Source organism: Rhinopithecus roxellana, chromosome 19 (genome assembly GCF_007565055.1).
Source record: "Rhinopithecus roxellana isolate Shanxi Qingling chromosome 19, ASM756505v1, whole genome shotgun sequence".
In the NCBI taxonomy this organism is placed as follows: domain Eukaryota; kingdom Metazoa; phylum Chordata; class Mammalia; order Primates; family Cercopithecidae; genus Rhinopithecus; species Rhinopithecus roxellana.
Genome location: NC_044567.1, coordinates 82,486,951 through 82,510,792, shown reverse-complemented (window position 1 = coordinate 82,510,792; position 23,842 = coordinate 82,486,951). Strand labels below are relative to the sequence as shown.

The 23,842-nt window shown below is 35.2% G+C and overlaps 1 protein-coding gene across 8 annotated transcripts in view; it reads left to right on the top strand.

Moving 5' to 3' along the window:
* ABCA5 (ATP binding cassette subfamily A member 5) overlaps positions 1-23,842 on the top strand; it is an 84,326-nt gene that overhangs the window by 46,573 nt on the left and 13,911 nt on the right. For all 8 annotated transcript variants that reach the window (XR_004054871.1, XR_004054872.1, XM_030922559.1 and 5 more), the window contains 11 exons: positions 1,446-1,647; positions 5,483-5,652; positions 8,603-8,730; positions 9,143-9,280; positions 11,126-11,239; positions 14,687-14,857; positions 18,194-18,307; positions 18,694-18,828; positions 19,541-19,615; positions 20,150-20,241; positions 23,621-23,747. Coding sequence is in view for 6 of the 8 variants with exons in the window: in XM_030922559.1 (XP_030778419.1) it covers positions 1,446-1,647; positions 5,483-5,652; positions 8,603-8,730; positions 9,143-9,280; positions 11,126-11,239; positions 14,687-14,857; positions 18,194-18,307; positions 18,694-18,828; positions 19,541-19,615; positions 20,150-20,241; positions 23,621-23,747 (1,466 nt within the window). In the remaining 2 variants the exon portion in view is untranslated. The remainder of the gene's footprint in view (positions 1-1,445; positions 1,648-5,482; positions 5,653-8,602; positions 8,731-9,142; positions 9,281-11,125; positions 11,240-14,686; positions 14,858-18,193; positions 18,308-18,693; positions 18,829-19,540; positions 19,616-20,149; positions 20,242-23,620; positions 23,748-23,842) is intronic.

The following is a 23,842-nucleotide window of genomic DNA, read 5'->3' as shown; positions in this document are numbered from 1 at the left end:
TTATCTGAAAATTAATGTATGTGATTTTGTAGTTTCTCCTTCTTTTGAAATTTTTAAATGATGAAGTTGGCGTTCTGCTTTTAGTTCACCCTCACAAATTGTGGAAGAATCTAAAATAAAACTTTTGTATTGAAAGTGTATGGTCTTAATGGAATTAAATAACTAAAAAAAGAAGTAAGTCTCCCAAATTTGTTTTAATACCTTGAGTACTAGTGTACTGAACCACTACTTAAAATTAATATTATATAATCATTTCTTTTTATATTATTATCTAAATTAAAGAATACATGTATTGGCCCAAAAGTTATAATGTGCTTCCTAAAGTTATCTAACTAGTACATTCTCTTTAATATTTGCATTAACTGTCAATATTTTTCTGCATCTAAAGTTCTAAATGTCTGTTTTTGAGTTTAAAATAAACCTCAATTGTGTAATATTTTATTCTTGCCATTAAATAAATATATGTTTATGGTTTCATTGGTAGAATTTTAACATAAAGTACATAAATACATTTTTATTCCAAATACATTTGGAATGTTTAACTGTAATTTAAATGAATATTAAAATGAAATCTGAATGACATACCCTATTCACACTACTGAATTTGTTATACCTTTTAAGTGTTGTGCTAATAATCTGTATGATCACACTGTCATCGATCATGTATAACCTCAGTAATGCCAGGAAATCATATTGAAGTAGGCATTTGACTCTTAAACCTTCCAAAGACTGAAGATGAAGTTGAGGGGTAGAATTTGGCTAAAAACTATGCCTGAGGCTAAATTTTAATTGAGAAGTAATGTAAAGCCAGGAGAGGACTCTCAAACATGGAGATAAGAGAGAAGTCTTGTGTATGATCAGGACATGATGTTAGGTTGTAGTCAGAGAGGAAAAGTTGACATAAAAGTTGGATATTGTACAGATACAGAGATAATAAGATTTTAAATATGGACGTGCATCCAGTTTGATTGTGAACTAGTGGAATTATACCATGTGTCACCTTTGCATCTGTTCTCTTTTACTCAGTATGACATTTGTGAAGTTCAACCATGTTGTTATGGGTACAGTAGTTGGTTCATTTTCATTGGTTTACGCTGTTCTCTTATATTCATATGTTACAACTATTCATCCATTCACCTGTCAGTAGACATTTGGGTTCTTTCCAGGATATGTGTATTCTAGATAGGGCTCTACTAAGAATATTCTTATACATGTATTTTGGTGAAACCTATATTCATATCTCTGTTGGATTTATACCTGTTGGGGATCTCTTGGGTCAAAAGATATATGTATGTTCAGCTTTAATAGATACTGCCAGAATATACGAGAGTTCCATTTGTTCCACATAACTGCCAGACCTATGCTTCTTTAAATTTCCCTGCTTCAGAAAGATTTTATCTTTTTTAATGAATATACTGAAATGTTTGTTTTGTTTTGGCAAATAGATTATAGTGTATTTACTCAGCAGCCACTGGAGGAAGAAATGGATTCAAAATCTTTTGATGAAATGGAACAGAGCTTACTTATTCTTTCTGAAACCAAGGCTTCTCTAGTGAGCACCATGAGCCTTTGGAAACAACAGATGTATACAATAGCAAAGTTTCATTTCTTTACCTTGAAACGTGAAAGTAAATCAGTGAGATCAGTGTAAGTATAATTATCACCCTTATACCTGATGGATTGTTTTTTAAGGATACAAATTGGTTTTACCATCTTAATTTTTAAAATGTTAACATATGTAAATAATTTATATAGTTTTGAAAGATTACCACTATAATTTCACAATGTTAGAGAAAAAAATTACAATGATTTCATCAAATACCCTGTCTTACACTTTTTAAACTAGCATTTGTTGTCTCATCTATAAAGTGAGGAAATAACAAATATTCCCTAATTGTATAATTTTTGAATTACTCTCATTGTATCTTTTTCTTTCTTTCACCTGGGAGCACAGATTCAAGTTTCCTTGAATATATTAATACACTCCCCATTGTATCTTAAATTTTATTTTGTGTTTCTATTTTTTCACTATTTTTTGCATCTATTAGTTTTTGTAACTACTTTTTGTAAATAGCAGGAAAAGTGAGTTTCACCTCTATTTATCATATGAGGAAACTGAAAAATAAAGGAGGCTACACAGCTAGTAGATCTGGGACCAAAACGACCTCTTTTCAAGTTAGCCTTAGCCTTTCTCTAGGGTACTAGGAACTGAATAATTTGGAGATAACATTAACCACTTTCATATGCCACACACCTATCTTAAGTCCAAAGTGGCAGTAGTAATAAGGCTTAATAATTAAGAATAAGAATATAGTTATATGTTTGGAATATGCTAAATTTATATGCTCTTCTTTGACCAAATTCAGTGTCAAACAAATGTCAGTCATGTATCTGATTTATTCCTGGGTCAGCATTACTGAAAGAAAAATGTTTATTTAAATTAGCATGTTTCAATGTATTTTATTTTATTTTATTTTATTTTTTATACTTTAAGTTCTGGGATACATGTACAGAACTTGCAGGTTTGTTACATAGGTATACGCGTGCCATGGTGGTTTGCTACACTCATCAACCCATCATCTACATTAGGTATTTATCCTAATGCTATCCCTCCCCTAGTCCCCACCCGTGACAGGCCCCGGTGTGCAATGTTCCCCTCCTTGTGTCCATGTGTTCTCATTGTTCAACTCCCACTTATGAGTGAGAACGTGAAGTGTTTGCTTTTCTGTTCCTGTGTGAGTTTGCTGAGAATGATGGTTTCCAGCTTCATCCATGTCCCTTCAAAGGACAAGAACTCATCCTTTTTTATGGCTGCACAGTATTCCGTGGTGTATATGTACCACATTTTCTAAATACCACTCTCATAAAATACACTCAGAAAAATAATTAAAATACTGGCTGGGCTCAGTGGCTCATGCTTGTAATCTCAGCACTTTGCGAGGCCAAGGCAGGCAGATCACGAGGTCAGGAGAACAAGACCATCTTGACCAACATGGTGAAACTCCATCTCTACTAAAAATACAACAAAATTAGCTGGGTGTGGTGGTGTGCTCCTGTAGTCTCAGCTACTCGGGAGGCTGAGGTGGGAGAATTGCTTGAACCCAGGAGGCAGAGGTTGCAGTGAGCCGAGATCGTGCCACTGCACTCCAACCTGACAACAGAGTGAGACTCCATCTAAAATAAAATAAAATTAAATTAAATTAAATTAAATTAAATAAAAAATCTTCAGTCAGCCTTGACTGCCATAACAAAATACTATTTACTGGGTGGCTTAAACAGAATATATTTTTTCACAGTTCTGATGCCTGCAGGTCTGAGATCAGAGTTCCAGCATGTTGAGGGCTGTCTTCCTGGCTTGTGGAAGGCCACCATCTCACTATGTGCTCATATGACCTCTTTGTGTATACTGGCATGCACCCTCTGGTGTCTCTTTTTATAAATGTACTGATCCTATCATGGGGACCCCACCCTCATGACGCCAACTTATGCAGATTACCTTTCTGAAGTCCCATTTCCAAACACCATTATATGGGAGTTAGGACTTCAACATACAAATTTGGGGAGGCACAAACATTCAATCCACAACAAAATGTGTTCCATGGTTAAATACATTTAGAAAATATTACTCTTATATTCCCTATATTAAAGAGTTATTCATTAGCGTAGAAAAACACATGAGATATTCTATGGTAAAGAAATTCCTTCAACTTTGTTTAACCTCATGTTCCAAATATTATTTAATTGTGAATTTTTTTTTTTTTTTTTTTTTGAGACGGAGTCTCGCTCTGTCTCCCGGGCTGGAGTGCAGTGGCCGGATCTCAGCTCACTGCAAGCTCCACCTCCCGGGTTTACGCCATTCTCCTGCCTCAGCCTCCCAAATAGCTGGGACTACAGGCGCCCGCCACCTCGCCCGGCTAGTTTTTTTTTTTTTTCTTTTGTATTTTTTAGTAGAGACAGGGTTTCACCGGGTTAGCCAGGATGGTCTCGATCTCCTGACCTCATGATCCACCTGTCTTGGCCTCCCAAAGTGCTGGGATTACAGGCTTGAGCCACCGCGCCCGGCCAATTGTGAATATTTTTTAACCCAAATCACTTCTTAACTTATTGTGGAACTGGATCCATGTCATATGCTTTTGAAATCTTGTCTTAGATATAACAATTTAAGAAATATTTTTAGAAAATTATGGAGTATGTGAAAATTATAAATTGCTAAATAAAGTATGATGATCTAAGCTCTCCAACCACTTGTTAGGACACTTATTACATGTAATATGGAGATATTTTATCAGATAAGTAGCTGCCCTCCAGATAAAAGGGCATTGTAGTATACCTTGCTTTGCCTCCTGAGAGCAGCAATGACAATTAATATGATAAAATTGCGATTAGGATGAGATTTCAAAGATATCAGCCATTCAGAGTTTAATTTTATTTTTATTTGCTTCTCTATATCTAAAATATTTTTGTTCATGTGTGAAAAGTAAATGGGGCCTCTTGCGGTGGCTCACGCCTGAAATCCTAGCACTTCGGAAGGCTGCGGCAGGTGGATCCTTTGAGGCCAGGAGTTTGAGACCAGTCTGGCCAACATGGCAAAACCCTGTTTCTATTAAAATACAAAAATTAGCTGGGTACAGTGGCACAGGCCAGTCGTCCCACCTACTTGGGAGACTGAGGCATGAGAATCGTTTGAACCTGGGAGGCAGAGGTTGCAGTGAGCCGAGATCTCACCACTGCACTCCAGCCTGGGTGACAGAGCAAGACTCTTTCTCAAAAAAAAAAAAAAGGTTAAGATAGAGACAGGACAGGACAGGAAGTAATTCCTTCAGAAGTAGAGACAAATATTTGAGACATAACGTCTTGTGCTTTAACAGTTATAACTACGTGTTTACATACTCTTATGAAAATTTAAGGGCGTCACTGATCTAAAATATACTTTTATAACTTAATTTTTGTCATACAGTATTGGCTTTCTCTCCAGTATTGTCATAAGATCATTTTGGGGAATAGGATTTTTTTTTTCAGTTTTTTTCCTTTGTTTTTTTCAGTTATTATCTTTTAACTCTCTAGAGTTTAAATCTATACCAGTGTGGGCTGGGTGAGGTGGCTCACACCTGTAATCCCAGCACTTCAGGAGGCTGAGGCAGGCAAGCTCCTTGTTTGAGCTCAGGAGTTCGAGACCAGCCTCAGCAACATGGCGAAACCCCCATTTCTACAAAAAAATAACAAAAATTAGTTGTGTATGGTGGTGTATGCCTGTAGTCCCAGCTATTCAGGAGGCTAAGGGGAGAAGATTGCTTGAGCCTGGGAGTCAGAGGTTACAGTGAGCTGAGATCACACCCCTTACACTCCAGCCTGGGTGACAGAACCAGACCCTGTTTCAAATAAAAACAAAAAAAGTCCTGATTATCAATGTGAAGGGAGAGTTTTAATTGATTTTCATATTAGTGTAATATGTACCGTGAGCTGTGTTTTTTTTTCTTTTCAGGTTGCTTCTGCTTTTAATTTTTTTCACAGTTCAGATTTTTATGTTTTTGGTGCATCACTCTTTTAAAAATGCTGTGGTTCCCATCAAACTTGTTCCAGACTTATATTTTCTAAAACCTGGAGAGAAACCTCATAAGTACAAAACAAGTCTGCTTCTTCAAAATTCTACTGGTGAGTGTGTGAAGGTCTGTGAATGAATGTTGGGCATGGAGCGTGGGGTTGAGGGGTGGATAAAGGTCTAGATTTTTGGCCGGGCGCGGTGGCTCAAGCCTGTAATCCCAGCACTTTGGGAGGCCGAGACGGGCGGATCACAAGGTCAGGAGATCGAGACCATCCTCGCTAATATGGTGAAACCCCGTCTCTACTAAAAAATACAAAAAACTAGCCGGGCGAGGTGGCGGGCGCCTGTAGTCCCAGCTACTTGGGAGGCTGAGGCAGGAGAATGGCGTAAACCCGGGGGGCGGAGCTTGCAGTGAGCTGAGATCCGGCCACTGCACTCCAGCCTGGGCGACAGAGCAAGACTCCGTCTCAAAAAAAAAAAAAAGGTCTAGATTTTAGAAATATATTTAAGGTAAAGGCGTGGTCTATCTGCATGAAATCTATAGTTCAATACATCTCTTATTGATGCTGAAGAATATATTACAGTAGATTTTGGTTTACAAATAAATGACAGTTTTGGCCAGGCGTGATGGTTCACACCTGTAATCCCAGTACTTTGGGAGGCTGAGGCAGGTGGATCACCTGAGGTCAGGAGTTTGAGAGCAGCCTGGGCAATATGGTGAAACCCCATCTCTACTAAAACTATAAAAATTAGCCAGGCATGGTGACACACACCTGTATTCCAAGCTACGCGGGAGGCTGAGGCAGGAGAATCGCTTGAATCTGGGAGGCAGAGGTTGCAGTGAGCCAAGATCGTACCACTGCATTCCAGTCTGGGCAACAGAGGGAGACTCTGCCTCAAAAAATAAAATAAAATAAGGTAAAAATAAATAAATAGTTTTTAAAAATACTCTAATTTATACTTTGTATAATAGTAAAATTTCTTTTTTTAATAATAATGTTATTCTTGCCAGCATGTTTTATGCTGAAAAGCTCATGGTGAGCAAAATATACTTCAGAAGTTGAAAAACCCTCTTTACAAAGAGTTATAGTACATAATATTTATAGAAGTATGTGTCTGCATAGAAGTGTTTAATTCTTCAAGGACAGTCTGAAGAATTAGTTAAAACTAAGAAAAATGAGACAAATATAAATCTCTCTAATTGAATACATTAGATTTGTAATGGATATTTTTGGCTTTGCTATTAGTATCCTTACCACATAGTTGTCAAAGATGAAAAAAATTTAAACATACAGACTTGAGCAAAGCTCAAAACAAAAAACTGACATAGTGTTCTGATTTTCAAAACATTCAAAGCTAATGCAAACTTTATTCATATGTGATCAGTTGTTCCTAAAACATCTCCTGTTCTGTAACAAACTCTGTGGGGTTTAACCTTTCTAACACTTTACCTACATTCTAGTATCTTTCCTTTTTGATTCACCAACTGATTCAAAAAAGACTTTGCAAATATTAAAATAATAAGCGTGGCTAGGAATGATTATAAATTACTATTAAAGGCATCACTGTTAAAATCTGGTGCTTGTTATATAACCTTCATTCTTTCGGGTAAAGATGCATTTATTGATGGATAAATGAGTGAGAACATGGAAAATTACTTGGAGCGTGGAAAATTAATGGAAAATTGCTCGAATGGAAAATGTTAGGTTTTGCAATTTTTTTCTTTCGTTAGGAATTCTCGTTTTGGTTTTAAAATACATTTTATATTGCTAACATATAATCCTTACACTATGATAATCTTGACATTTTTTATATATGTCCAGGGAATTGTACATGCATCTCAAATATTTCTTTTTTTAAAAAAAGGACCTTGGCTTCAAATAAAATCTTTTTGCTTTGAGTTAATTCTCACTGAGCTTTAGAAATTCTAGTATTTTCAGTTTCTCTTTGTTTTTTATTCTTAGAGTTGCTTGCTTATGCATGCCTTCCTAAGCCTTGTGTGTGTTCCAAAATAAACCACTTCTTTTTTGAATCGCTGGCCTCTCTGTGTATATATATATTAGGTGGTATCTTGCCCACCTTGCAGAGCTTTTTGTATCTCTTGTGCTGTGCTTCCTTCACTTATAATGTGTCTCTCTTCTCAGGGTACATAGCTGTTCTTGCAAGTTAGAGATAAGAGATCAGTTAAGGTACTAGGTTGGGAGTAAAGTAGTGTCACCATTCTCTATGACACTGAGATTTGGTGCTGTGTCTGATCCACCCTGCCATACTATTCAGTTACTAGTAATGTTTTGCTTTGTTTGATTTAAATTTCTCTCAAAGGCACATTTGTCCTTCCCTGAATCCTGGTTTTTGTTATGATAGAGGGGAAACTGCATGTATTCGGCAGACATGTGGTATAGATTTAAATCCTGACAGGATTTAAAATCTTACTCTTGGCTCCAGGTACTTTAGAGAATGTAGATAGCGATGTGATTATGTGTTTGAATATTTTAAGGTAGTTAAGGCAATTGACATGTCTGCCCAGAGCCTACAAAAAAATCCTCTAGCGAGTGATGTTATCATGCCTATATCTTTCTGAGCTTAGCAGGTTATCTTGTTACCTAAAATTGTCAGATAGATTTTTATTCTTATTATTTAACCAAATTTCTTGTATTACAGGTTAACTTTTCAATGTTAATAATAGTTGTAGTAGCAACAGCAGCAGCAACAGCAGCGGCAGCTAAAATATGCACAGTTACTATGTGTCAGGTTCTAGTCTGTGTATATATTCAGTCATTTAATCCTCATGATCACTCTACCTATGAGGCAGTTATACTTATTTTACCCACTTTACAAAAGAGGAAACTTAAGGTCCAGAGCATCTAGGTAACTTGCTTGAAGGACAAATAATTTAATATTACAACTCAGCTTTAAAACCAGGCTGACTGGCTTCAGAGCCAATGTACTTACTTGTGTATTTGCTAATGAAAATAAAATACTACTAGAATTATCTTCCCAATGTTACTAAAAGCTTCGTTTAAACTCATTCTTTATTATTTGCTTATTTTCTGACACCAGACTCAGAGATCAGTGATCTTATTGACTTTTTCACAAGCCAGAACATAATGGTGACCATGATTAATGACAGTGACTATGTATCCGTGGCTCCCCATAGTGCGGCTTTAAATGTGATGCGTTTAGAAAAGGTAAGATGAATGCACTGAAGGAATATCCATTTGGGAGTTATGCAAGATTAAAACATTTCTTCTAAAATTAATTATTTGTTGATTTGACCTTATGAGTTAGAAATTAGATTTTACTTTTGGAAATAAGTAGCTGTCTTTATTTATGATACATTTCATTCCCTCACAGATGACCAATATATAAAGTTACAGAAATTTAGTTTTTTTTAAAAAGTACATGCTTGTTTAAAATATTAAAATATCTGTACATTCCAAACCAGATTGTCTTTATCTGTCATTGAGTATTATTTCTGTGAGTTGTTGAAGCAGTTTTTCAGTATGAGAATTAGCTTTGTTGGTGAGAAAAGCTTGGTACACAGCAATAATATATCCATTTATATACAGTATGTAATAAGTGTCTTTTTTTTAATTGTAGGACTATGTTTTTGCAGCTGTTTTCAACAGTACTATGGTTTATTCTTTACCTATATTAGTGAATATCATTAGTAACTACTATCTTTATCATTTAAATGTGACTGAAACCATCCAGATCTGGAGTACCCCATTCTTTCAAGTAAGCCAATGTATATACAGATAAATTTCCATATGCGTGTCATATATATAATAACCGTTAAAAAAACAAGCAAAAATAACTAAGTATGTAGAAGTTTATCTTGTGAGGTCTCTTAGTCTTCTTAAAACTCAAGTGAGAAATGGTTTATGATTCCCCAGTATAAGTATGTTTCAGGGTACAGGAGATTCTGTTTTGGTATTGATATTTGTATAAGGAATAAGTGTGTTCTGTATTGATCATAGAATATAATATAATTTTTAAATGAATGGTTTTTACCCAAAATCCAGATATTGGGGTATTGAAAAAAACTTGAGAAGTCACCCGGACAACCATTTTTCCTCTAGATAGAACTGTTGGATTGTGCATATCAGAGTCAACTTAAGATTACAGAAAAGCATTCAACATTTTTTCTCATAATCCTTTTGATTATCATATGCTAAAAATAAATGGACAAATATCTGGAACAATATTTTCTATTTTCTCTTGTCATACTTTTAAAAACAGCTTCATTGAAATATAATGCCCAATCAACCTGACCATTATTTAAAGTATGCACTTCAGTGTTTTTTATTATGCTCATAGAGTTGTGCAGTCCTCACTACAGCCAGTTTTAGATATACTATTACCCCGCACCCCAAAAAATAACCCCTATACTCATTAGTAATCACTCATTTCCTCTCATACCCACTCCCAACCCTAGGCAACCACTAATGTACTTTCTGTATCTATGGATTTCCTTATTTTAGACATTTTATATAAATGGGGAATCATACAGTATGTAGTCTTTTTTTGTCTGCTTTCTTGTACTTAGCATACTGCTTTGAAGATTCATCCATGTTGTAACACATATCAGTGCTTCATTTATTTTTACTACTAAATCATATTTCATTGTGTGGAATGTATGGAATGTTTATGTGAAATACCACATTCTGTTTATCCGTTCATCAGTTGATGGCATTTGGGTTATTTCCACCTTTTGGCTATTATGAGTAATGCTATGACTATTTTAGTACAAGATTTTGTATGAGCATATGTTTTTATTTCTCTTGGATGTATAGCTAGGAGTGGAATTGCTAGATCATCTAGTAACTCTATGTTTAACACTTGAAGAACTGCCAAACTGCCTTCCCAAATGTTAGCATCATTTTCCATTTCCAGCAGCAGTGTCTGTGGAGAGGTATCTCATATTATGAAATATTTCAAGCCTACAGAAAATGAACCACCTACTATCCAAATATTTCAAATGTTAATACTGCATAATATTTGTTTTTAATAAAACTTTAAAGATACAGGTGAAAACTCATGTTACCCCTCTCCAACCTTATTTCCTTCTCTCCCATAGAAGTAACCACAATTCACAGTTTCACAATTTGTAATTCCCATACTTGTTTTTATGATGTTACTACATATGTCTGTATCCATAACTATTACACAAGATTTTACAACTTATAATTTTCATCAAACACTGACATATAATCGTATTATATTTTGAAAGAAATAAATGGGAGTTTTTAAAGCTAACTATTCATATAGATACTCATATTAATATTTCACATTTGTTTCTTCCTTCATTAGATTCTGTATGATTGGATCCAACTCTAGTCTCATTCATTTCCACTTCTTGCACTACTAGTCTACATATTTGTGGGTCTTTCTTGGCCAGTCATTCTTTCATGTAGACTATGCCAGTCATTCTTTCATGTAGACTATGCCTGGGTTAGATATGCTAATATGTTCTTTCTGAGGTTTTGATTTTTTTTTTAGGACATAAGAAATATCCTAAGATATATTTTAAGACATAAAATGATTCTCAGTTCCATTTGTTATTCTGTGGTTGTCTTTCAGGAAATTACCGACATAGTTTTTAAAATTGAGCTGTATTTTCAAGCAGCTTTGCTTGGAATCATTGTTACTGCAATGCCACCTTACTTTGCCATGGAAAATGCAGAGAATCATAAGGTAATGACTCAGTTAAAAATATATAATTTGCTAATAAGAAGTGTCGTATAAAAATAACCTATTTGCATGATTGCAAGGCTTACTATAATTGTTATTTTAGAAATAAGTAAATGAAATATAAATACATTTATTATAGTTTCTTATTGTAATAGTAGTGATAATTAATATTTATTACTTGAGACTTGCTACATGCCTTAAAAATTATATTCTCTAATTCTCACAATATTGTGAGGTAAGATTTTTGTTACCGATTTCTTATAGATCAGGAAATCAAAGATGGTATTGTTCATATGACTTGCTCAGGTTGACTCAACTTGTTTAAATTGTGGATTTGGGAACTGACTATGATCTTTATGTCCTTAACTGGCACACTAACATGCCTGTCCCTTTTATCCTTTAACAGGGGTATTAAGTAGTCAAGGTGCTAAATTCTTATTAATGGAAAAAAAAGGTGAAAGTGATTGTCATCATTAGGGCCTTGGAGAAATTGCTGAGTATACAGAGGTTCTTTGGTATTCTTTCACTTCTTTTTGCGCCTTTCCCTTTTGTTTTCCTTTAGGCATATGGTGATCTTGTACAGTCTTTGGCTGTTCAAAGTCTCCCACTCTTTCACTCTGCTGAGATTATATCTTACCCCTCTAATAAAAATTCTGATCTTCTTCACAGATGATATTAATTAAGTAAAAACAAATTTGTCTAAATTAACTTACAGACTGTGATGAATAATGAACTCATTATTTTAATAAATTCTAAAAAGATAAATTCTAGGCCAAGTATGGTGGCCCATGCCTGTAATCCCAGCACTTTGGGAGGCCGAGGTGGGCGGATCACCTGAGGTTGGGAATTTGAGACCAGCATGACCAACATGGAGAAACCTCATCTCTACTAAAACTACAAAAAAAATGAGCCAGGCGTGGTGGCGCATGCCTGTAATCCCAGCTACTCGGGAGGCTGAGGCAAGAGAATCACTTGAATCTGAGAGGCGGAGGTTGAGGTGAGCCGAGATCATGCCATTGCACTCCAGCCTGGGCAACAAGAGCAAAATCTCCATCTCATAAATAAATAAATAAAATAAATTCTAATAGAAATTTTGTTATTAATTTGTTTAGTATAAAAGTAACACAGGGCCGCGCGCGGTGGCTCAAGCCTGTAATCCCAGCACTTTGGGAGGCCGAGACGGGCGGATCACGAGGTCAGGAGATCGAGACCATCCTGGCTAACACGGTGAAACCCCATCTCTACTAAAAAATTCAAACACTAGCCGGGCAAGGTGGCGGGCGCCTGTAGTCTCAGCTACTCGGGAGGCTGAGGCAGGAGAATGGCGTGAACCCGGGAGGCGGAGCTTGCAGTGAGCTGAGATCCGGCCACTGCACTCCAGCTCGGGGGACAGAGCCAGACTCCGTCTCAAAAAAAAAAAAGTAACACATATCTCTATTTTTAAAATAATATTCAATTTTTGTCATAAATATACTCATTGTAGTAATGTATAAATTATAGAAAAGCATAAGGAATATAGAAATCCATAACCCACTGCACGATAATAAAACTTACTGGACATTTGCATTTTTCTTTCTTGTTTCAACTGAAACATTTTTAATTAAACTTTTTATTTTGAGATAGTTGTATATTCATGTTTATTTGTTAGAAATGACAGAGAGATCCAGTGTACTCTTTACATTTTTTTTTGAGATGGAGTCTCACTCTGTCACCCAGGCTGGAGTGCAGTGGCTGGATCTCAGCTCACTGCAAGCTCCGCCTCCCGGGTTCCCACCATTCTCCTGCCTCAGCCTCCCGAGTAGCTGGGACTACAGGCGCCCACCACCTCGCCTGGCTAGATTTTTGTATTTTTTAGTAGAGACGGGGTTTCACCGTGTTGGCCAGGATGGTCTCGATCTCCTGACCTCGTGATCTGCCCATCTTGGCCTCCCAAAGTGCTGGGATTACAGGCTTGAGCCACCACGCCCGGCCACTCTTTACATTTTATCCCAATGATAACATCTTGTAAAATTATAGAAAAATATAACAGGATATTGGCATTGATACAGTCAAGATACAGAACATTTCTGTCACCAAAAATATTCCCATTTTTTGCCCTTTCCTAGCCTCTCTGACCTGTGGCAACCACTACTCTTCTCTTATTTCTGGAATTTTGATAGTTCAAAAATGTAAAATGGCATCACAATAAGTTTTCTTTTGGGATTAGCTTTTATCAACTAGCATTTTTTTTTGAAATTCATCCAATTTGTATGTATCTATAAGCCATTCCTTTTTATTGCTGGGTAATATTCCATGGTATGGATACATCACACTTTCTCTGACCGTTTGCCTGTTGAAAAACATTTGGATTATTTTCCATTTTTGGCTATTATGAAAAAGTTGCTGTGAACATTTGCATACAGGTTTTGTGTAAACATAAGTTTTCATTTCTCTGGAATAAATGCCCAAGAGTGTAATTGCTGAATCATACGTGTTTAGTTTTATAAGAAATTGCCAGATTATTTTCCAGGATGAGTATTCCATTTTATATTACCCTCCCAGCAATGTGTGAATGACAGAAGTTTGAATTATCCAAAATAATTGCATTTGCCTTGGCTTATGTTTTTATTCTTGTATTAGAATTTACATGTGTCTCATGTTCTCGTAATTCATTGAACAGAAAACTTGCCAATTCTGTTCATTTCTCCTCTTCTTAACTAATCTTTATATTTTATGCTTCCTTTATCTCACTCTGTGGACAGCTCTTTCATATAATACCTTTAGTTATTCGGAGTAGATATTTTTACAGATGGCAAAAATCAACTAAATAAAGTTGTTAGGTATTTGGATTTGTGAAATATTTTAGAAATTTGAAATTAAATGAGAACCTGAGATAGGAAAACTATGATCATTTAAGTTTACTTGTGACATAAGTAACACCTTGGATTTATATACTATGCCAGTGTACATAAAAGGTTTTGAACATTTCAGAAGCTTTCACTTAAGCTGAAAGCCTTATGTAAATCCAAAGGATACTTGGCAATTTATTAGTGTTTTTATTTATGAAAGGTTCATTTTTAAAAATGAGAATTCTTTTTCTGTGTAAACATATCTTCCCATCTGTTTCCACAGTATTTCAAAAGCTGTAATGTTTTGGCTATTTATTGTTTGTATGGCTGTTAACCCCAACTGCCGTGACACCTTTTGTTTTATTTTAATCTCAGTTTCTTAGCACTACTGTATTCTGATTCTTAAAAATTTTGTTGAAATTGTTACTACTTAGAGATAATGAGCCAAATTAAAGGCTAAATGGAATTTTTATTTAGTGTGAGGGGGACTTTTATTACCTATAGCCTGGAATGTGACCTTTTTGGTTTCGCTGATGTAATATTAAGAGATCTGCAATAATTTACTAATTTATTTGTATGTTTCTAAAGTGTCTAAAGTTATAATTTTTTTCTTTTTTTTTAGATCAAAGCTTATACTCAACTTAAACTTTCAGGTCTTTTGCCATCTGCATATTGGATTGGACAAGCTGTTGTGGATATCCCCTTATTTTTTATCATTCTTATTTTGATGCTAGGAAGCTTATTGGCATTTCATTATGGATTGTATTTTTATACTGTAAAGTTCCTTGCTGTGGTAAGTTAGTGTTGTACTCATGCTATTTATAGATACAATTTTATTTAAAAACTATTTATAAACATGACAATTGACTTATTGAATAATTTGGTTATTTTTTAAAGAAAATTGAGCAAGTATCTATTGTATTTAATACATGTAATCATTTTATATGATAATAAGTGACTTTTAAAAACAATAATTTACCACCATTTTAAAATAATTTCTTGAAACTAAAGTGATCTTTCATGTAGACCACCTACTTGGGTGTAATCAGGAACGTTTTAATATATTCCTTCCTTAAAATGCCTTTCTTGGTTTTACTTAGGCCTGAAAATAATTTCACAAAGGATATAAGCTCTTTTATTCCATAGTTTAAAACATAGCTTAATATTTCTGTATCTCAATAATGGGCAAGCTGTGAGCCAGATGAAGAACACAATCCCGTTTACAATAGCCACAAAAAAATTAAAATACCTAGGAATACATCTAACAAAGGAGGTGAAAGATCTCTACGGGGAGAACTATACAACATTGCTGAAGGAATTCAGAGATGATACAAACAAATGGAAAAACATTTCATGCTCATGGATTAGAAGACTCAATATGTTAAACTGGCCATACTGCCCAAAGCAATCTACAGATTCAACACTGTTCCTATCAAACTACCAACATTATTCATCACAGAATTTAAAAAAACTATTCTTTTTTTTTTTTCTTTTTGAGACGGAGTCTCGCTCTGCCGCCCAGGCTGGAGTGCAATGGCCGGATCTCAGCTCACTGCAAGCTCCGCCTCCCGGGTTTACGCCATTCTCCTGCCTCAGCCTCCCAAGTAGCTGGGACTACAGGCGCCCGCCACGTCGCTCGGCTAGTTTTTTGTATTTTTTAGTAGAGACGGGGTTTCACTGTGTTAGCCAGGATGGTCTCGATCTCCTGACCTCGTGATCCGCCCGTCTCGGCCTCCCAAAGTGCTGGGATTACAGGCTTGAGCCACCGCGCCCGGCCTAAAAAAGCCATTCTAAAATTCATATGGAACCCCAAAAGAACCCAAATGGCCAAAGGAATCCTAGGTAAGCTGAGCGCAGTGGCTCACACCTGTAATCCCAGCACTTTGGGAGGCCGAGGCGGGTGGATCACAAGGTCAGGAAATCAAGACCATCCTGGCCTACATGACGAAACCCCATCGGTACTAAAAATACAACAAATTAGCTGGGCATGGTGGCATGTGCCTGTAGTCCCAGCTACTCAGGAGGCTGAGGCAGGAGAATCGCTTGAACCCAGGAAGTGGAGGTTGCAGTGAGCTGAGATCGTGCTACTGCACTCCAGCCTGAGCACCAGAGAGAGACGCCATCTCAAAAAAAAAAAAAAAAAAAAAAAAAGAATCCTACCTAAAAAGAACAAAACCAGAGGCATTTCATTACCTGACTTCAAACTATACTATAAGGCTCCAGTGACCAAAACAGCATGATACTGGTACAAAAACAGACATGTAGACCAATGAAACAGAATAGAGGACCCAGAAATAAAGCCACACATCTATAGCCATCTGATCTTCAACAAAGTTGACAAAAATAAGCGACCGGAAAGGACTCTGTGTTCAATAAATGGTCCTGGGATAGCTGGCTAGCCGTATGCCGAAGAATGAAATTGGGCCTCCACCTTTTACCATGTATAAAAAGTAACTCAAGATGGATTAAAGATTTAAGGGTAAGACATCAAACTTTAAGAATTCTACAAGAAAACCTAGGAAATACCGTTCTGGACATTGGGAAAGAATTAAGTCTTCAAAAGCAATTGCAACAGAAATAAAAATTGACAAGTGGCACCTAATTAAACTAAAAAGCTTCTGCACAGCAAAATAAACTATAAACAGAGTAAATGGACAACGTACAGAATGGGAGAAAATACGAACTATGCATCCAACGAAGGCCTAGTATCCATAATCTATAAGGCACTTAAACAATTCAGCAGTCAAAAAACAACAAACTCCGTTAAAACGTGGGCAAAAGATACGAACAGACACTTCTCAAAGAAGACATGTAAGTGGACAACAAATGTATGAAAAAATGCTCTACATCACTAATCATCAGAGAAATGCAAATCAAAACCAGAGTGAGATACCGTCTCACATCAGTTAGAATGGCTATGATTAAAAAGTCAAAAACCAACAGATGCTGGCGAGGCTGCGGAGAAAATGAAATGCTTATATACTTTTGGTGGGAATGTAAACTTCAGCAACCATGGAAAGCAGTTTGGAAAGTTCTCAAAAAACTTAAAACCAAACTACCTTACAACTCAGAAACCCTATCACTGGGTATATATCCAAAAGAAAATAAATCATTCTACCAAAAAGACTCATGAGCTGGTATGTTCATTGCAGCACTTTTCACAATAGCAAAGACATGGAATCAACCTAGGAGCCCATCAACCAGTGATTGAATAAAGGAAGTGTGTTACATATACACCATGGAATACTGTGCAGCCGTAAAAAAGAATGAAATTATGTCTATTGCGGCAGCACAGATGCAGTTGGAGGCCATTATTCTAAGTGAATTAACAAAGGAACAGAAAACCAACTATTGCATGTTCCCACTTATAAGTGGGAGCTCAATTGGGTAAACATGGACATAAAAATGGCAACAATAGACACTGGGCACTGTTAGATGGGGGCAGGAGGAAGGGGAGCAAGGGTTGAAAAACTAACTGTTGTGTACTATATCCAATACTTGGGTGACAGAATCAATTATACCCCAAACCTCAGCATCATGCAGTATACCTGTGTAACAAACCTGCACATGTATCTCCTGAATCTAAAGTAAAACTGGAAATTATTTACAATAAAATAAAATATAACTTAAAATATCAAAGAAGAGACTGATTTGCATTCGTATGCACATGTAAATGACTGACAGTAGGCCCTTTCATTGAATACTTTAACATTAGGAAAAAGGGAAAACAGAGTTAGGTGAGGTTGATGACTCAACCTCATCATCAAGGTTAGTTTCAGGTGAGGCTGAAACTAAACTTACCGATTTTGTCAGAGATCATAATGACCTTATATGTTAGTTTCTGCCATATAAAATAATGTTTTTCTTAAACTTTAAAAAATAAAGTGCTGTATATTAAAATATAGCTAATATTTGAGAGAGATTAAGTTGTAGCTAGCTATACTTGCTTTTTATAATTATGAGAGATAGTATTTTACTTGGTATAAAAAACTACAAATAGTGTTCAGTTTAAATGACTTATTTAGGATTGTATTAATAATTATTCTTAATATTTAATATGACTGGTATTTCATGTCATGTGTATTGTAAGCTGTTCATATTTTTATAGAAACATATTTCTGATTTACAGGTTTTTTGCCTTATTGGTTATGTTCCATCACTTATTCTGTTCACTTATATTGCTTCTTTCACCTTTAAGAAAATTTTAAATACCAAAGAATTTTGGTCATTTGTCTATTCTGTGGTAAGTCACATTTTACATTATTTCAACTTTCCATAGCAGTTTAATTAAAAGTCACGAATTCTTTCCTGATTATACTAAAAATGTTACATGTCTTTTGTAAGTGCAGAATTTAGGTAGATAATTGGCAGCTTCTTTTCGTGTACATTTGTCTTCTGAATCATCCTTTCCACCTAGGAACAATATGGAAGACATTTAGCAACTAGTGTATCAAGGACACTAGTTACAAACAAGTGATATTGTTGTTGCTTGCTGGCTAAATATCATCTCTAGTTCCATGTTTTATTAGAGGATTGAAAAAATAGTTTAATGCTTAGACACCAATTTGTAAGTCAGTTTGTATGAAGTTTGTAAACACTTCGTCTCTTGTTTGTTTATTTTTTCTTTAGACAGCGTTGGCTTGTGTTGCAATCACTGAAATAACTTTCTTTATGGGATACACAATTGCAACTATTCTTCATTATGCCTTTTGTATCATCATTCCAATCTATCCACTTCTAGGTTGCCTGATTTCTTTCATAAAGGTAATTCTGCTAAATATTTTAATATGTTAAAAAACATAAATAAATATGGTCTAAATTGGGGATGTTAGTTCTTGTTCAGAAAATAGTAAAATGCATCAGGCTAGTGGCTACTGCTTGATTTAGATATTATTAATGCAGCGTAAATTATTGTAAGCTCTTGTCAAACTGTAAATTCTCAAAGGAAAAGGGCTATGTTCATTACAGGTTCTCTGATGCTCAAAATGATGTATATAATTAGAAGTGTGACATGATTTCAGTCAGTATTTGTTTTTAGGAGTTTATCAGTGATTAAATAATATATTTTACTATAAAGGGCTGAGAAAGAATAAAGTATAAGAGATTTTCTACAAGAAAAAATAGAGACAAAAACCAGATTCATTTTATTAAGACTGGATAATTGAAAAAAATTTCCATGTGATTAGAAAAAATATTGTTATGAATTCTTAATTTAGAATTGCTAATTAATTCTACTTTCTAATCCTACTTCCCCTGCTTCCCTTTTTAGGTCTCAGTTTAATGTGTTTAATTTATATTGATCCTCAGAAATATTTTGGGACAGGGAAGATTTTAAGTAAAAAATATAACTTACTAATATGAATAGCTAACTTATTTATAGAAAGTACACGTTTGCTAAACAAAATACATTTTTTCATTTTAATCCAAATATTTCTACATACTGCAGCTTACACATTTTCAAAACTTTTTGTCTTAGATTTCTTGGAAGAATGTACGAAAACATGTGGACACCTATAATCCATGGGATAGGCTTTCAGTAGCTGTTATATCGGTAAGAAATAAAGTGTTTTTGTGAGTTAGCATGTTACCTTAAGAATAGTTTGGTCCTGTGGTTTTAACTATATTTAGTTTTTTATCCTGTTGCATGAAAAAGAAGGTACATAAAAAGTTAAGTGTGTTACTTAACGCTAGCTATTCTGTGTTTCAGTGGGGAGTACCTTTCATTTACTGAATGTGTTCACTTTAATATATCCTTTTACATGTTATTAATTCTATTTAATTACAGTTGTGTCTTTCTTAGAAGCAAAAACAAAGTTTTTGTGTTTCATTATATTTTATAAAGCTGACAATAAATGAATGATACAGAGGTAGAAAATAAATGAAGAATTTGCTAAAAATAATTCTGCTTCGGTTTGTATTAAAATTTATTTTTAATTATCTTTATCATGTCAAGTATGAAAAAGGTTGTGATTGCTTCTTTTGGTAATGGCAAGGAACTTGATGTATATAGTCTTAGTTCCGTTGGCAAAGGAAAAAACTACAACAACAAATCTTTTAGTCATGAGCTGCTACGTTTTTCTTTTAGCCCTACCTGCAGTGTGTACTGTGGATTTTCCTCTTACAATACTATGAGAAAAAATATGGAGGCAGATCAATAAGAAAAGATCCCTTTTTCAGGTCAGTTGATTTTTTTAAAGTTTTAAATGTTTTTAGTATATTTACAGAACTGTGTAATCATCACCATAACATAATTTTGGAACATTTCCAGCACTCCAAAAAGAAACTTGGTACCCATTTACAGTCACTTTCTTATCCCTACTTCCATAGCCCCCAGACTTAGGTAACCACTAATCTACTTTCTGTTTCTGTCAGATTTGCCTATTCTGAACACTTTATATAACTGGACAATGGAAATATGCTTTGGAAAACTTCAGTCAAAAGGCCAACGATACTCTTAAATCCTTACATTTAACTTTTATATCTATTTGCTTTTTACCATAGTTGGTTGGCATGTTATTTTAATGTTGGAAAATCATCAGATTTGCCAGATAACATCTTTTAAAAATTACTAGGATTTGGGCTCTATAATTAGTATCTAGCATATGGTTTTACACTTAGTATAATGTTTGGAAGGTTCATCATGTAGTCGCGTGTAGCAGTACTTCACTACCTTTTTATTTTTGCTGAGTAATATTACATTGTATGTACATTGTACACTGCACTTTATATATATCAGTACTGCACTTTATTTATATCAATGAGTTGCTTTTACTTTTCAGCTATTATGAACTATGTGGCTATGAACATTTGTATACTACTTTTTGTATGGGCATATATTTTCATTTCTCTTGGGTGGATACCTAGAAATGGGATTGCTGTATCATTTGAGGAATTGCCAGACTGTTTGTAAAGTGGTAATACGATTTTACACTGCCGCTAGGAATGTTTTAGGGTTCTGTTTTCTCCACATCCTTGCCAATGCTTGTTATTGTTTGTCTTTTTTACATATTCTTCCAAATATATTAGCTAATTTATTTTTACTTTTTCTTCTGTCCAGCCTTGCTTACATGATTCATCACTTTATTATCATTTCAGCATCCTCAACTTTTGTCTTTTTGACCTGTCCACTAAAAATTATAATTATTGGTGAATTGAATTATATACTGGAAAAAATAACATGAAAGTTCCATTTAATAATACTACATATTTATTCCATATAAATTCAGCTGGTTTTTTTAAAAAAGGATTTTAGATCTGGGGGTAAATGTGCATGTTTGTTAGCTGGATATATTGCATATTGATCGGAATTGGGCTTCTAGTGTAACATTACCCAAATAGTGAACATTGTACCTAATAGGTAGTTTTTCAACCCTCATCCCTGCCCTCTTTTGAAGTCCATAGTCGTAATGTTTCCATGTTTATGTTCATGTGTATCCACTGATAAGTGAGAACATGTTGTATTTGATTGTCTCTTTATACTTGTGATTACTTATAAGTGAAAACAGGTGGTATTTGATTGTCTGTTTCCAAATTACCTCACTTAGGATAATGGCCTCCAGTTCCATCCATGTTACTGTAAAGAACATAATTTCATTCTTTTTATGGCTGTATAGTATTCCATGGTGTATATATACCATATGTTTTTTGTCCAGTCAACTGTTGATGGACTCTTAGGTTGGTTCTATGACTTTGCTATTGTGAATAGTACCATGATGAACATATGAGTGCAGGTGTCTTTTTTATGTAATGGTTTTTTTTTTTCCTTTGGGTATATACTCAGTAGTAGGATTGCTGGGTTGAATGGTAGTTATATTTTAATACTGTTTGGAAATATATCACATTTTGCTAGTTAGCACCTTCTTATCTCTTTCTTTTCAGTAGTTATCCAAAGCTTTCTCTTTATTCCTCATATTCCTCAAATCACCTTCCTGCATCTCAGTAAATAATCTTGTCATTTATCTCAGAAAATAGAAGCACTTAATTATAAGTTATAAATTTCTACAAACTTACTCACATCTTCCATCATTTTTGCCTTTTCCCCATCCTAGAGGAAGTAGCAGCCCATCCTATTATCCAGGTCTTCATTTATTCTATATACTTGGAATATTGCTCAATTTTCTTTTTCTCTTTTTCTCTTTCCTTTCTGGATCTCAATGGTATATTTTTTGTGGGGTTGGGGAGGGTCACCTTTCTTCCATATATGAAAGAACCCATAGATCTTATTTGAACATGAATCCATCTCTAATTCCTATTCTATATCTCTCTTTCCTTTCATAGCCCAAATCCTTCTATCTCCAGTTACTCACCTTCCATCTACTCCTATAACTCCCTGCAATCTGGATTTTCTCTTACCTTTCCATTGATACTATTTGCAATAAGATAACTAAAGATTTTGTCTTTTAATTGTCTAGTAGGCTCAACTTATTTAACTAATCTGCAGCCTTTAATATGATTGACATTGTTCTCCTTACAAATTTTTTTTTCTTTTTTTTTGAGATGGAATCTCACTCTGTCATCCAGGCTGGAGTGCAGTGTCGTGATCTCAGCTCACTGCGGCCTTCGCCTCCCAGGTTCAAACGATTCTCCTGCCTCAGCCTTCCAAGTAGCTGGGATTACAGGCATGTGCCACCAAACCCAGTTACTTTTTGTATTTTATTTTTTAGTACAGACAGGATTTCTCCATGGTGGCTAGGCTGGTCTCAAACTCTTGACCTCAAGTGATCTGCATGCCTTGGCCTCTTCAAGTGCCTGGATTATAGGCAGGAGCCACATTTTTCTTGTTCTTTGTTTTCCATTATGTCTTCTCCTGTTTGCCTCTATACTTCAAAATTGCCTTTGCAAGCACTTCATACACTGTCTATCCCTAAAGATAGTGTTACTGTGGGTTCTGACATCAACCCTCTACATCTACTCTTTCTGGGCAATTTCATTTATACTTGGGCTGTAAATTTTTTGAGGGCAAGGTTCATGTTTTTTCATCTTTCTTTTTGTGTAATAATACCTGACACCTACTAGTCATAAATAATATTGTTGAATAAATGAATGAGTTTAGGTAATATCATCCAAATGCTATCAGTCATTGAAAAATAATGCTTGTGGCTGGGCATGGTGGCTTGAACCTGTAATCCCAGCAGTTTGGGAGGCCGAGGCAGGTGGATCACCTGAGGCCAGGAGTTTGAGACCAGCCTGGGCAACATGGTGAAACCCTGTCTCTACTAAAAATACAAAAATGAGCCGGGCGTGGTGGCGTGTGCCTGTAATCCCAGCTACTCAGGAGGCCGAGGCAGGAGAATCGCCTGAACCCAGGAGACAGAGGTTATAGTGAGCTGAGATCGCACCACTTCACTCCAGCCTGGGCAACAGAGTGAGACCATGTCTCAAAAAAAAAAAAGAAAGAAAAAGAAAAATATCGCTTATAATTCCACCTTTCAGAGATAATCCTAGATCTTATGTTAGTGTATTTTTTCAGTCTTTTCTCTGCCTAGTATCTGAATTTCTTACTATTTTTAATTATTTGAAAACCTACTGTCTTTATATATTTATTATATATATGTAGAAACCTTTCAACGAAGTCCAAAAATAGGAAGCTTCCAGAACCACCAAACAATGAGGATGAAGATGAAGATGTCAAAGCTGAAAGACTAAAGGTCAAAGAGCTGATGAGTTGCCAGTGTTGTGAGGAGGTAATTTATTCTTTATGACTAAGTCATAGTAAATATGAAATGATAAATTCCCAGTATATAGAAATTAATCTGAAAAATATTTTTCTTTGCATATG